Genomic DNA, 14,671 nt, shown 5'->3' on the forward strand with positions numbered 1-14,671 from the left:
TAAAAAACAAAAAAAACAATGCCCTCACACAAAATCAATCAGGTTCTATCGCTAGAAAGTGACAGCGTAATTAAGCAACACTTGAAGTACCTTGAAGTCATATGTGGCGTCTGGGTTCTCATCACAGGCTATGACCTCTGGAGCCATCCAATATGGCGTGCCAATAAATGTATTCCTCCTACCGACAGTGCGGTCTAACTGTGCACTTACACCAAAATCAACTGTTGAAAACACACACACACACACACACACACACACACACACACACACACACACACACACACCAGGAAGATTTGGTCTTAATGTGTCTGCGTGCTGTAAAGAGCGGAGAGGTCTTTGATGAAGTGCATACTGTCATCTGCCTCTGTGCCACTCTTCCCTTGTCACCGCAGGCAGTGTTGTAATAGCAAACAGCCTGATCTGTCTCCCAAACTCTTAACAACTCAATGATACGCCCTAATAACTCAGGACAGCCACAGGTTCCTTAACACAGCACTGTGTACAATAGTATTGGGGAAAGCTACTTTGAAACTGTTGCTTGCCATGCTGCAAGCTATTCATAAGAAGTTACTGTAAAGTTATACTTTTGAAAAAGGGGTTAGCTACATGACGAGTTAGTAAGAGAAACAATAGCTTATTACATTTAAGCCATTTAAGAGGGCATATAAAATTGTTAATTGGGTTGTTGACACATTTTTGTTTGAAAAATCTATTTAAAAACAATTATCATGTTCATAGAAATGTAATCTTTGTGTCCGTGTTGGATTCATACATTACTGAAAAATATTTATAGCATTTTATAGAAAATAAAAAAATATTAAATTACTTAAAAATGTCAAGTGGTGCAACCATCAAGTAAAAGGTAGAAAATACTTTTCTTGCCCCTTGAATATACGTGACTTAATTAATACAAAAAAAAAAGTTTTCAAAGATATTTTTCAAGGTAAAAATTTTTGAGTCACAAATATCAAGACTAACAATATCTTATGATTACACCATTTGACCTGAACAGAATGTGCCTTGTAATAAAAATATCAGATAAAAAAATTAAAAAATAAAACTTCAGTCTTGAGGATATAAAGGAGTCATCTCTGTTTTATGGTCACATTACAACATAATCGGCATATGTGTTACACCACCTGACTTTTCAAATATTCAAATATTAATTTAAAAAACAAATTTGTTTTGCTGTTTTTTATTTTATTTTTTATAAATAATCATAAAGATTATTCCAAAAGTTTTTCAGCTTTTAATGAGACTTTATTTTTATAATGTCTCTGGACGGTTACACCCATCTTTTACTATAAATATAAAAAGTACTTTGAAATCAGAATTTTACAAGATGTTCATCATAGTAAAGGTGCATTCATGTAACTGTTTTGTGTGAATTGCATTTTTAGGGTATTTTAATAACCTAATAGATCTGGACAAAATGAGCATCATGTCATTGACCCAATTTTTTATATATATATATATATATATATATATATATATACATACACACACACACACACACACACACACACACACATACACATACATATATATATATATATATATATATATATATATATATATACACACATACATACATATATACATACAGCATGTAAAAATATTAAATTATAAAATCTTGTTAATTATCTAATTATCAAATCATACATGCATATATTTTAATCTCAGCAGTATTTATATGGCACACAAATAATGAGGATCTCAATCAAGAGTGATGGCATCGAAACACTGAACAAATTTACAACGAATACAACCAAAAAAAAAAAACAAAAGCACCCTTACTGAGTGAAGGCCCTTAAAAAAATGTACTGTTCTGTTCTTGAAAGACAACATTCTAAGAGAGTATGTTTGATAATTTCACTAACTTGGTCAACTGTAAGAGTGTTTGGGGAATACAATGAAAGATTAAAACGATGTAGCATTTGTAATGTTACACTGGCTACATGTTGGAAAAACAGTTAGGTATTAGAAAAGATACACTTATGGCACTTTTCCACTGCACGTTACGGTTCGACTTGCCTCAACTCTACTCGCTTTAAGTTTCTGAGCTGCATTTCCACTGCAGTTTAGTGCCATCTCAACGTGGGTGGGATTATAGGCTGATCATCATAGTTGCGCCACCTCTACTGCCGTGAAATCATCTTAAACACGACACAAACTGACCAAAACAATAGCACGACCACTAGATGTTAGCTACTAGCTCATTGTGCTGCATAAACAGTTGTTGCATGGTGATTTTACACAACTGTAACAGTTAAATAGGCCTGGTTGTTTTAGAAGCAAGCTTTCCAGTACCTGGCCAACTAAATAAATTGAAGCTTTCAAGCAGAGTATATAGTTAACGTAACAAAACGTACCATCTTCCATCGTGGCTGAGTCCAGGGCACTCTCCCTCCCATTGCTCGCCGGTCTAGATAGCGTCCATTTGGTTGAACCTCTTCCACTTTTCCTTGATGGTTCTGTAGTCACTTTTAAGTTTTATTAACTTTTCCCTACACCGTTGGTAGGTCCGGTGGTAGCCGTGTGCGGCCAACAGCTGACGGATGCACTTCCTGAGAGACTTTTTGTTTTGCTCATGGCTACCGAGTGGACCGTTTGCACCTCGTTTATTGACCACGGCGTGGTTTTGCGCACAGCCATTTCTTTTTTCACAATTCGAAAGTCGCGTGTTTATTGTTTATACAAATTATACTGTTATCGCTAAATTTGCTAAATTTAAAACTAGCGGGTTTATGTCGTGTGTTGGAAATCCAGTGATGCTGATAGTGACGAGTCTCCCTGACCAATCAGTGATCCGCAGGATTTTGACATCACATTTAGTATCGGCTCGGCTCGCTTGGACCCTCGACCTAGGTGGTACTAAAAAAAAAGGTACCAGGTACTATCCACAGTGGAAAACCCCAAAAATCGAGTTGAGTCCAGTTGTACCGTGCAGTGGAAAAGCCCCGCAAGTTGAAAACAGCAAACTTACTGTAACCCTTCTGAAAAATTAGGCTGACAGAATTGCAACTTTTGGTTAGTTACTCCTCAACACTAATTCAAACAAAGTGAGCTTTTTACTACAGCATGCTTATCATGCTTATGGTCTGTGGTGAACTCACCTAGTTTGACTTCCGCATTTTCTGTGAGCAAAACGTTCTGACCTTTGATGTCACGATGGATGACTTTATGCTGATGCAAATGGGTCAGACCCTATCAAAAACAGATCCTTCTAAGGTTAAGCTCAACTGGAGAGATCAAAAGAAAATGAAATAATATTTCTGAAAGCTAAGAGTTGAGTGTCAAGTTGGAGGACACATACTCACCCTAAGGATCTCTCTGCAGATGTAAGCTGTCCATTCTTCCTTCAGAGAGTTCCCTTTTGTGTTTTTGATCAGATCTGTCACCGATCCAGCACCACAAAACTCCATCACCAACTACAGATACATTCAGAAGGTGACAACAATGTCAGGAAAAAATACTGATTGAGAGACTTTGCAGTGAATTTAATACCATTCATGGTCATGTGTGAATACGCCCCAATGTCAAAATGCTGGCATATCAAGAATTCAGAAAAAAAAAAAAGCGTTTTAACTGCATTTTGGTGGTGATATGTGAATGGTAGCAATATTTTTAGTGAAAGCGTAGGCTAATCTTATTAACAGTGGGAGGTACACAAAAAAAGTCTATGAACAAGAAACATGTTGTTAACAAAAAATGTATAATACAAAATGAATCCCAATTCACTGTGGGATGCTGTTCTTACCGTTTAGAAGATAAGGAAAAAATATTTTTGTCTTTTATATACTTGAACAGGGGTCCCCAAACTTTTTTCTATGAGGGCGACATCATTTTTCCTTTCTATAATGGAGGGCCGTAGTCTAACAGAAAATGGCATGGGCCGGAGTGATTTATTGTGGAGATTTTATTATGATTTTAAATGGATTTACAGTATTATGCCTCCTAATGCTAAATTAATTTATTATTTATGCACCATACATATCAAGTGATATATAGCCTATTAAAAGAGCATTATTACTATCGTAATGACATTTTTTCATATTCATTGCTATTGAAATCAAATTATTTACTTACTCATGCGTATTAGGCTAATCAGTGTGAACTATGTCCCCTTGACGCGCCAACCATACTAGGAGCTCCGTCAGTCGTGATGCTGGCCAGCTTAAACCAGTCTAGATCCAACTCTTCTATCGTTTGGCACACTTTACCAAAAATATCCTCCCCTGGCGTAGTACCTTTGAGACTTTTTAGGGCTGCCAGCTCCTCGGACACTTCAAAGTTTGAGCTAACTCCGCTAAGAAAAATGAGCAGCTGTGCCGTGTCCTGCACGTCATTACTTTCATCCAACGCTAATGCAAAAAAAAAAATCTAATTCTTTCACTTTTTCCTTCAGCTGGGCATATTGTACCCCATTTCTTCAATTCGTCTGGTGATTGTACTTGCGGACAGACTCACCGCATTTAAGACGTCTTTCTTATCGGGGCACACCTCCTCCGCAACAGCATTAATACATTTATTTACGAACTCACATCACTGAATGGCCTACCGCAGGTTGCAATCAGTTTAGCTACCTGAAAGCTAGCTCGAAACTGGGTTTGCCGTACAAACGTATTTTGCTGAGCAGATAGTCCACTTTTTAGCTTCGACACTTTGTCTGCTCTCATTTGGCCTTGTAAACTCGCATACTTGTCTCTGTGGCGGGTTTCATAGTGTCGGCGCAGATTGTATTCTTTGAACACGGAGACTGTTTCTTGACAGATGAGGCAAACAGCCATTTCTTTGCATTGAACAAAAAAATAATCACTTGTCCACTTTTGGTTAAATACCCTGCATTCTGAATCAACTTTTCTCTTTCCCAACCGTTTGGCCATTTTGTTGTCACTTTAAATTTTCTTGCTGGATCGCGTGCACCCGCTCGATCACGATGGAACGTTAATCCGGGTGAATCTAACAAATAATTTGGCTACTTTAATAATTATAACTAAGGGAAATTTTATTTTGAAAACCAATATGTATTATCAAACACAAATATGATATGATTCAAACATATTTAAAATTAAATTGTAAAAATATTTCTCTGCATTGCATTGTTCAGAGGGCCGGTCCAAATGTGGGGGCGCGTAGTCTTGGGGACCCCTGTACTAGAAGATCCTCATCAATTAAAGTAGAGTTGAATACATGCAAACTTGCTTTGGTTTGTCCTTAATAACTAAACACAGTTGTGATTTCTTAAGCTTTGCATTTGCTCCCAGGCCTCTCATAAAAAGAGACCCTATTCTCATCAGAACCCCCACAGGCAAATAAAAAAGGCCAATAAATGGAATTTATGAGCAGAACATAATGTGATTTCTAAAGTGAAGCACCTATTTTTTTTTTCAATGCTCTCATGAGCTAGCCCTCAGATAAGTCTAAACATGTTTGGCCTCTGGGATGTTCCTAAGTACCGGCTGCTGAGTTGGCAACATTGCTTTTCCTCTAAGGGAAATCCTTCGAACACAGATGTCCAATGGAGTCTAAGGATGGCTGTGCTGACCAGATTCTGGAATTGAAGTAAATGGCAGCAGAACTGCAATGTCTTCAGTGTGCACTATATCTTTGTGTTGCTGGTTAAAGACAACGACAGAACTCACCACAGAGGAAATTTGCTGCAACATTAAATGCACAGGGGTGAAAACAGCAAGGCAAGATTGTGAGTACTGAGTTTGTAGCTGAGAAATCAGCAACAGTTTGAAGGTGTTACTTTACCAGTGTAGGGGAAGCTATATTGAAACTGAAATACCTTGAAATCTACCTTAACTGCATAATAAAGGCCTTTGGATATGCGATTTGTGCATAAATCCATAAATGCAATTTATTTTAACAAACATAGCCATATTTATCTGATACAAAAACAATAAGGATCCCAATTTGGGTATCAGTATTAAACAAATGTATCATATCACTTTACTGTCACTCAACCATAAACACAAGAGCAACAGTGGGTGAATGTCTTGTGTGCAGTTCTGAGCAACATAGCAGTCATGACAGTGATGAGACCTATACCAATTTACAATAAACATCATAAACACAATTTTCATATCTATATATAAATAAATAATTACAGACAACACAATATACAAATAATAATATATAATGTACAGTATACGATACACACAATATAGAATACACAGTATACAATAAAAATAGTATATATAAAATATACAGTAGGTTGTATTGTGCTGTATTGACATTCAGGCTTGTCGTTTGGTAGTCAGTTGCCAGTGTGTTAAGCGAAAATATAATTTATGACAGTTCAGTGTAAGATAATATGATTAATAAAATGCAGTGCAGATATATTGATCATGAGATATCAAGAGTTTAAAAGTCTGATTGCTTTGGGGAAGAAGCTTTCATGAAGTCAGCTAGTGCGGGTCCTGATGGTGTGATACCGCCTGCCTGATGGTAGCAGTGAGAGCAGTCCATGACTCAGATGGCTGGAGTCTGATGATCCTCCAAGCTTTTTTCACACACTGCCTGGTATAGATGTCCTAGAGGGAGGTAAGCTCACCTCCGATGATATGTCTGGCAGTTCGCACCACGCTTTGCGGTTGAGAGCAGTGCTGTTGACATACCAGGCGGTGACGCAGCCAGTCAGGATGCTCTCCAAGTTGCTGGTGCAGAACAATGTGAGTATGTGGTGGTTCATTCCAAACTTCCTCAGCCGTCTCAGGAAGATGCGCTGGTGAGCCTTCTTCACAATGGCCTCAGTGTGGACAGACCATGTGAGTTCCTCTGTGATGTGGACACAGGAACTTGAAGCTGCTGACTCTCTCCACCAGTGCTCCATCAATGGTGATGGGGCTGTGTTCTCTGTCTTTCTTCCTGAAGTCCACCACAAGCTCCTTGGGTTTTACTGACGTTGAGGGAGAGGTTATGCTCCTGACACCAGCTTGTCAGTGTGCACCTCCTCTCTGTAGGCTGTTTCATCATTGACAGTGATCAGACCTATCACAGTCATATCATCAGCAAACTTAATGATGGCATTGGAGCTTTGTGTTGCCATACAGTCATGTGTGAACAGGGAATACAGGATTGGGCTGAGAACAGTGTTCTCCAGTGTTGAGGGTCAGTGATGAGGAGATGTTGCTGCCCATTCTAACCACCTGGTGTCTGCTTCACAGGAAGTCCAGGATCCAGCTGCACAGCGAGCTGTTTAAGCCCAGAACCTAGGAGGGCACTAATGGTGTTGAATGCTGTGCTGTAGTCTACAAACAGCATTCTCACATACATGTTCCTTTTTACCAGGAGAGAGTAGTGTGTAGTGTAGATGCAATCGCGTCATCAGTGGAGCGGTTGTTGCGGTATGCAAACTGCAATGGTAGAGGCAGGCAGCACAGAGCAGATGTAACCTCTGATTAGTCTCTCAAAACATTAGCTGATGATGGGGGTCAGAACAACAGGATGCCAGTCATTTAAGCAAGTGATTTTGGATCGCTTTGGTACAGGTACAATGGTGGATGTTTTAAAGCATGTGGGAACCACAGACAAGGAGAGAGAAAGGTTGAAAATGTCTGTATAAACACCAGCCATCGTGCACGTGCTGATGACACGACCCGGAATGCCGTCTGGACCTGCGGCTTTACGCCATATTCAACCTTCAGAAGGATCGGGTCACATCCGCTACAGAGATGGAAAATGAACTAACCTCTGTAGCTTCGGAGCTCTTTCTGAGTAGGCAGTGTTATTTCCCTAGAAACGAGCATAAAAATTATTAAGCTCATTCGGGAGGGAGGCAGCGGTGTTCACGGCAGAGTTTTTATTCCCTTTGAAGTCCATGGTGATATTAATTCCCTGCCACATGCTCCTAGAGTCTGTGTTGATGAACCGTCCTTCAATCTTGTCCTTGTACTGGTGTTTTGCTGCTCTGATAGTTTTGCGGAGGGCATAACTGGCTTGTTTATGCTCCTCCGCGTTCCCGAATTAAAAGCATTAAGAGCAACATGAACATCGCTATTAATCCAATTTTTGTTTCGGGTAGAGCCGTATAGTTTTGGTCAGTACTATGTCATCTATGCACTTCCTGATGAAACATGTTACGGTATCAGCGTAGACCTCAATGTCATGAGAAGCAGACCGGAACAACCAGTCTGTGTGATCAAAACAGTCTTGTAGCATAGAATCTGATTGGTCTGACCAGCACTGGATCGTTCTGAGGGCGTGTGCTTCCTGTTTCAGTTTCTGCTTGTAAGCGGGCAGAACCAGAACGGAAGAATGGTCCGATTTGCCAAATGGTGGGCGGGGGAGGGATTTGTAGCCATCCCGGAAGGGAGAGTAGCAATGGTCCAAAACCTGGTCCCCTCGTGTGTTGAAGCTGATGTGTTGGTAGTGTTTCGGTGCTATTGAATTGAGGTTGGCTTTGTTAAAGTCCCCGGTCACAATCAACGTGGCCTCAGGATGTGTGGTTTCCTGCTCACTTATACTCCCATACAGTTCCTTGAGCGTCCGGTCTGTGTCAGCTTGTTGGGGGGTGTACACAGCTATGATAATGACCACTGTGAATTCCCTCGGTAGCCAGAATGGTCGACACAGAAGCATGAGAAATTCCAGATCAGGAGAGCAGAAAGATTTGATAGAATGTACGTTCCTCTGATCACACCAGGATTTGTTGGTCATAAATATACATACAAGTAAACATACACCACCTCCTCAGCTTTTACCTGAGAGGTCTTTCACTCTGTCTGCTCGGGGCACGGAGAACCCCACGGGTTCGATGGCTGAGTCTGGAATCTCCGCAGACATACAAGTTTCTGTAAGGCAGATAATGCAGCAGTCCCTCGTCTCTCATTGGAAAGATATCCACGCTCTCAGCTCATACAGCTTGTTGTCCAGAGACTGAACATTTGCCAGTAGAACACTGGGTAGCGGGGGTTGATTTGCACGACATCTTAGTCTGATGAGAACGCCGGCTCTCCTTCCCCTTTTCAGTCTGCGTTTCCGCGGCTAGGCTGCCCAGAAAAAGGGCTCCGCCGGCATTGAGGTATTTAAAGTCTGGTTTTCTGTGTGCTATTGCAGAACCAAAAGTGTTTGTCTATCGTATACAATAAGGCAGACAACATTCAAGACAAAACAAACAAAAAACTGCAACATTGGGTCAGAGCTCGCAATGCAGCAGCCATACTCGGTGCATCTTGAACACTAGAAATGTATTCTAAATTCTTGAATCTAGAAAAACACTAGTTTACATAAAGTAAAATAACTGTAATGAACAGTAGCATTTTAAGTCAAGAGTTTGATTGCTTCAGTTTTTGCGTTATACAATGGGACAAACACACACAATAACACACTAATGCACTATTATAACCCTGATTCTTTCTGCTGAAGACTGACCCAAAGCTGGTCATCCATGCCAGGCGGGTTCTTCTTGATGAAGGCACCATAGTAGGTGGCAATGTTCCGATGGTGGGAGTATTTCTTCAGCATATTGATCTCAGCTTTGATCTCTTCCTCCTCATCCTGTCAAATAAAACAGAAAACACTCAGGAAAGAGCCGGAAAATATTATGCATCCTGGCTGTTGTGTACATGCAGGTTATTTCAGGAAACAGCACTATTTCTGTCTCCATGACATACTACTGATATAATTAACAGAATAGTCACATTAACATATGTACTGTGTGTAATGTTAAAAACAAACCATTTTGTTTAAATATTTGTTTTTATCAGAATATCAGTCACTTTGAATGTCCTAATTTATTACCAAACTATGCATATGTAATTTATACAAAGTTGCATTTACATTTACATTTATGCATTTGGCAGACGCTTTTATCCAAAGCGACTTACAGTGCAGTTATTACAGGGACAATCCCCCCGGAACATCCTGGAGTTAAGTGCCTTGCTCAAGGACACAACGGTGGTGGCCGTGGGGTTAGAACCTGTAACCTTCTGATTAACAGCCCTGTGCTTTAACCACTACACCACCACCACTCCACAAAAACTGTGCATTTAACACAAGCAGTTAAAAAATGTATCATCATGGTCATCTTTTTTTGGCTGTTACTGTTAAGGAATTTATTCAATTATAACCATTTCATTTTGTTCTGTGTGATCCCTAAACACAGTCTAGAACCTCCATACGCGCACGACGCAGCACACACGTCTCCTAGCAGAGCGATGTTTATTAGTAAATGATGACTATCTTCACAAATAATTTATTTATGATTCAAATCAAATCCAGATGGGACATTTAATAAAACTATATGTAATTTGCAGTCTTTGTATGATGAAATTAAATTATCATCGAAGCTGATAATCAAGTTTGAAAAATAAGCTGCGAGTTCAACTATCAGTTGTATAAATGTTGAGACATAATGAGGACTGTTTAGACATGCAAAAACATATTTGATAAATATGTAAGATTAGGGAAAGTTAAAGTGTGGGTAGTTTATATAAATTATATTACTTGCAATTCTTTATTAATTTATGAATTATTTATTAGGGGTGTAACACTATATTGTGTATAGCAACGTATTGTGGTTAAAAAAAATGACTGTCATGGAGTTTTTTTCGATTACTTTTTTTTTTTTGTCTGTTCTCTCCTATACGCATGACGCGCAACGACCTACGTCACATGGTGACGTAAACAGAGTCGCTTCATAGCACACGAGCAGCTGCTGCCAGATAGGTGTTGAATAATGAGTGTGGCTGAAACTTAAGTTGCATGTATGGCAACATTTTGGTTTTCCTGTTACACGACTGCTCGTCTAAATGATTACATATGAAACAAGAACAGAATGTAACTACAGTAAAAGAACTAAAAAGTACACATCTTCCAATATGTCCAATATGATACTGCATGTGCAACGTCACCACAACAATAAACTCAGTGAGCAGCATATGACAAAGAGAGTGATCAAAGGCCAGACATCTTTGCTAAGTAGTTTTACAGCCCTGTTGTCACATTCATGCACAAGAGCGCATGAAATAACTAGGTGCATAGGCGATTTTATGGCAAAGGTCATGAGGCCATTTTCTGTGGTCGACAATGACTGATTCCTCCAAATTGATTTAAAGATTATTTGTTTATGTTTTACCTTTTAAAGTTTAGTTTAATTGTTACTTTACTAGTTCTATAAAGATGTTAAGGATAATTTACAGAGAAGGAAATTTAAACTTTGACTACTGTTAGTTTTAATTTATCCAAAATAAACAGTTTGAAGATTGTTTATTTTTATATATCAAGATAATTTTTGTCTTGCATTTATATTAGGACCAAGCTGTTCCATTACAGCAGATTTGATTGCAAAATGTGCAAATAAGAAAACATGTTGTTTGTTAAACATTGTTGATGTTTCAGGAAATAAATGCATTGTTTTCATTTCAGAATTCTTTTTTTATATATATTTTTTTTATATAAAGTATCGAACTGTGAACCCTGTATCGTGAACCATACCAAATCGTGAGCTTAGTGTAGCATTACACTCCTATTCTTTATTTACCCCTGCAATTTGTCTTTGTATGTATGCACATGCAGCATATTTCACTACATGTGTAAATCACATAAATTGGCAAACAAAATTTGACAAAATTATTCTTACACAATAACTAAATCCATTGATGCGTTAACTACAATATATTAAATATATTAGCATAACTGATTGTCCTACTGTTCAAATGAATTGAATAAACACAATCATGAAATTTTCAAGCACAAATGGCACAGTTTCCTAAGACCCATGCATGTGTTGTGACTGAGATCATTCACATTAAAGGAAAGTGTAAAATTGAAATCGACAGAGATAGAACCAGAGAAAGAGAGAGAAACAAGGAATTGAGGTGATCTGGCCTTCTTGCTCTCTTACCCCAGTGACATCCATGACCTTGATAGCAGCAAGCTGGCCCGTCTTGACATGGCGTCCCTGAAGAGAAAGAAGAGAGAGGAAACATCATTCACGTGTATTATATGAATATCATGCAAACATTTTTTAATTGTGCTGATGATGAGATCTATCTGTGATTGAAGAATAGGTGGACATAAGCCTCTCTGGCAGGCATCATGATTACATAATAGCAGAGAAGAAAAAAAAAAAAAGCACTTCCTTGAATGATTGAAACTGACCCAAAAAGCTGTGTGAATGATCTCGGGCTCTTGGCTGAACCATTATGTGTGTGTGTGCATGAGTGTGTGTATGTGCGTTACAATGCCACTAGATGACAACTCTGTTTGCATTGGATATAACTCAAAAAGCATAATGAATGGTTCAAGAGGAAGTGAAGGAATCCATCAGGAATTTTGAAATGGAAATCTGTGCCCCAGGTTTCCACTAATTCGTTCATGTTCACCTGTTAAAGCTGCTAACTGAAGTTCATCCCCAGTATACTGTAAATAATTAATTAGTCAAATAAAAATCAAACAAACCAAGTGAAACAAACCACAAAAACAACAACAACATAAAAACAAAAAGCAAAACAACAAAACAAACACAAAGCACAACCAAAGCAAAGCAAAGCAAAACTAAATCAGGCCAGGCAAAGCAAATCAAAACAAAAAGCAAAGCAAAGAAAAAAAAAAAACAACAACCCGTTTGGAACAAAATAATTGCAAAAGATGCAATAATTGAATTTAAGTTGCATTCAGAATCCACTAGGGTCAAAAATTGCTTGAATGTGTACTATGACACTTATGATGGACACATATTATCTGTGCACACAACAGCCATGTTTCAGTGGCTAGAGACACCAAAGCAGATCTAAGTAGCAAGAAGCGCATTCATCTGTACGACAGAATAACCCAGTGTGTGTTCTTCAGAATGAATTATGCACAGTTCAACTCCTCACCAAACACACTCCCACCACTGTGATTCTGAGCAGAGGAGATGTTACAGAGAAGGGGGGAATGAGTGAAGCAAAGGGTGGGAAACAGAGAGAAAGACATGAGAAGAGAGCTTCATACAAGTCCCATTAGTCCTCATTAACAGCTTTTCCATAATTGGAAAGTATTAATGACAGGAGAAGCCCTGACAGATCCACAGCCATGTAAAAATTACATGGCCGATGTAACATATTGTATAGACTGTATAGATCTTTGACATATACTGCGTGCACAATTATTAGGCAAATTGTATTCCTCAGGATTCATTTTATTGTTGAACAAACACAATGCTCTCAGTCATTTCAAAATTTTATTGAACCTCAAACCTGAATGTTTAACAAAGGAAAAGTGAGTTTTGTCTTTCTCAGGGGAATATATCAGTGGGCACAATTATTAGGCAACTAAATTACATAAAGAATTTCTCCCAACTCAATTGTTTATTCTTCATTTTTAGAGTAATTGCCACAAATAAGTAACACAAAATGACAATTAAATAATATTTTTGGCCTTTCAAAAATATTCGGTGTCCAATATAGCCACCCTTCTTTTCAATAACTGCCATGAGCCTTCCATCCATGGAGTCTGTCGGTTTCTTGATCTGTTCACAATCAACTTTCGCTGAAGCATAAACCACAGCCTCCAAATACTGTACAAATATGGGTAATGTCTTCCCTCACTGTAAATATCACAGAGAAGGGCCCAAAAGATCTCAGTAGGACTCACCTGACTCAGTAAAGTCAGGTAAGGAAGGGGGCCATGTCATTATTTGGGCATCTTTGAGGCCCTTGCTGGCTAGCCAACCATTGGAGTACTTGGATGCATGTGTTGGAGCATTGTCCTGCATAAAGATCATGGCCTTCTTGAATGCTGAGGACTTCTTTCTGTACCACTGCTTGAAGAAAGTACTTTCCAGAAACTGGCAGTATATTTGAGAGTTGAGTTTCAGTCCATCTTCAACTTGAAAAGGTTCAACTACCTTATCCTTAATGATAGCAGCCCATACCATTACCCCTACTCCACCTTGCAGGCGCCTGACTCAACATGGTGCCCTGCATCCATTAGTGTTGCAGCCACGGGCCCATCCATCTGGTCCATCAAGAGTCACTCTCATTTCATCTGTCCATAAAACCTTTTTAGCCTTCTTGACCATGGCCATGTCTCTGAGCACTTCACACCTTGTACTTCTGGACACCCAGGTAGGTTGCAATAATAAGTTGGAATATGGTAGCATTGGAGGATAATGGGTTCCTGGTAGCTTCTCAAGTCTTTTGCAGTTAATTTGCACCTTTTGTTCTCCATGTGTTTTTTGTGCCCAAGTTGACAATTCGCAACAAAACATTTTAGTCAGACCTCTATAGTTTAGATATTTCAAGAGTGTTGCATCTGAAAGGCATTTTAAAAATGTTTACTTTTCTGTGTCAGTTAAATCTCTTTTTTGGCCCATTTTAACCCATGAGGTAATGAAGCTGCCTAATAATTATATACACCTTGATAAAAGGTGTTTGTCACTTTCGCCACACCCTCCCTCATTACACAAATACATATCACATGAAAATGATTGAATCCAATAAGCATTCAAGTTTATATGGTTTGGAGTTGGAAAATGTGCATGGAAATAATAAGATCAGAATAATTGTGATGGTGTTACGCCTACAGCTCCATCTTTACTTTTATGATGAGAAGTGCTTCTAGACACTGTTAACTAGAAAACCCTCTGCTATTTTGTCAGAGAATAAGAGCTTTCATTTGATATATGACTTGTCTATTTAAGTGCTCTGGGAAGGACTTTTACAGTATATTACTTTTT

At 38.8% G+C, this 14,671-nt stretch overlaps 1 protein-coding gene across 1 annotated transcript in view; it reads right to left on the reverse strand.

Annotated features, from left to right (window-relative positions):
* The window catches only part of LOC127635361 (traf2 and NCK-interacting protein kinase-like), an 82,219-nt gene that overhangs the window by 38,128 nt on the left and 29,420 nt on the right, over nt 1–14,671 (reverse strand). Inside the window, exons 3-7 of the mRNA XM_052115339.1 lie at nt 11,855–11,911; nt 9,382–9,507; nt 3,321–3,431; nt 3,117–3,207; nt 91–221 (exon numbers count right to left, since the gene is read on the reverse strand). Coding sequence (XP_051971299.1) covers nt 91–221; nt 3,117–3,207; nt 3,321–3,431; nt 9,382–9,507; nt 11,855–11,911 — 516 coding nt within the window. The remainder of the gene's footprint in view (nt 1–90; nt 222–3,116; nt 3,208–3,320; nt 3,432–9,381; nt 9,508–11,854; nt 11,912–14,671) is intronic.

This window comes from Xyrauchen texanus, chromosome 42, assembly GCF_025860055.1.
Source record: "Xyrauchen texanus isolate HMW12.3.18 chromosome 42, RBS_HiC_50CHRs, whole genome shotgun sequence".
NCBI lineage: Eukaryota > Metazoa > Chordata > Actinopteri > Cypriniformes > Catostomidae > Xyrauchen > Xyrauchen texanus.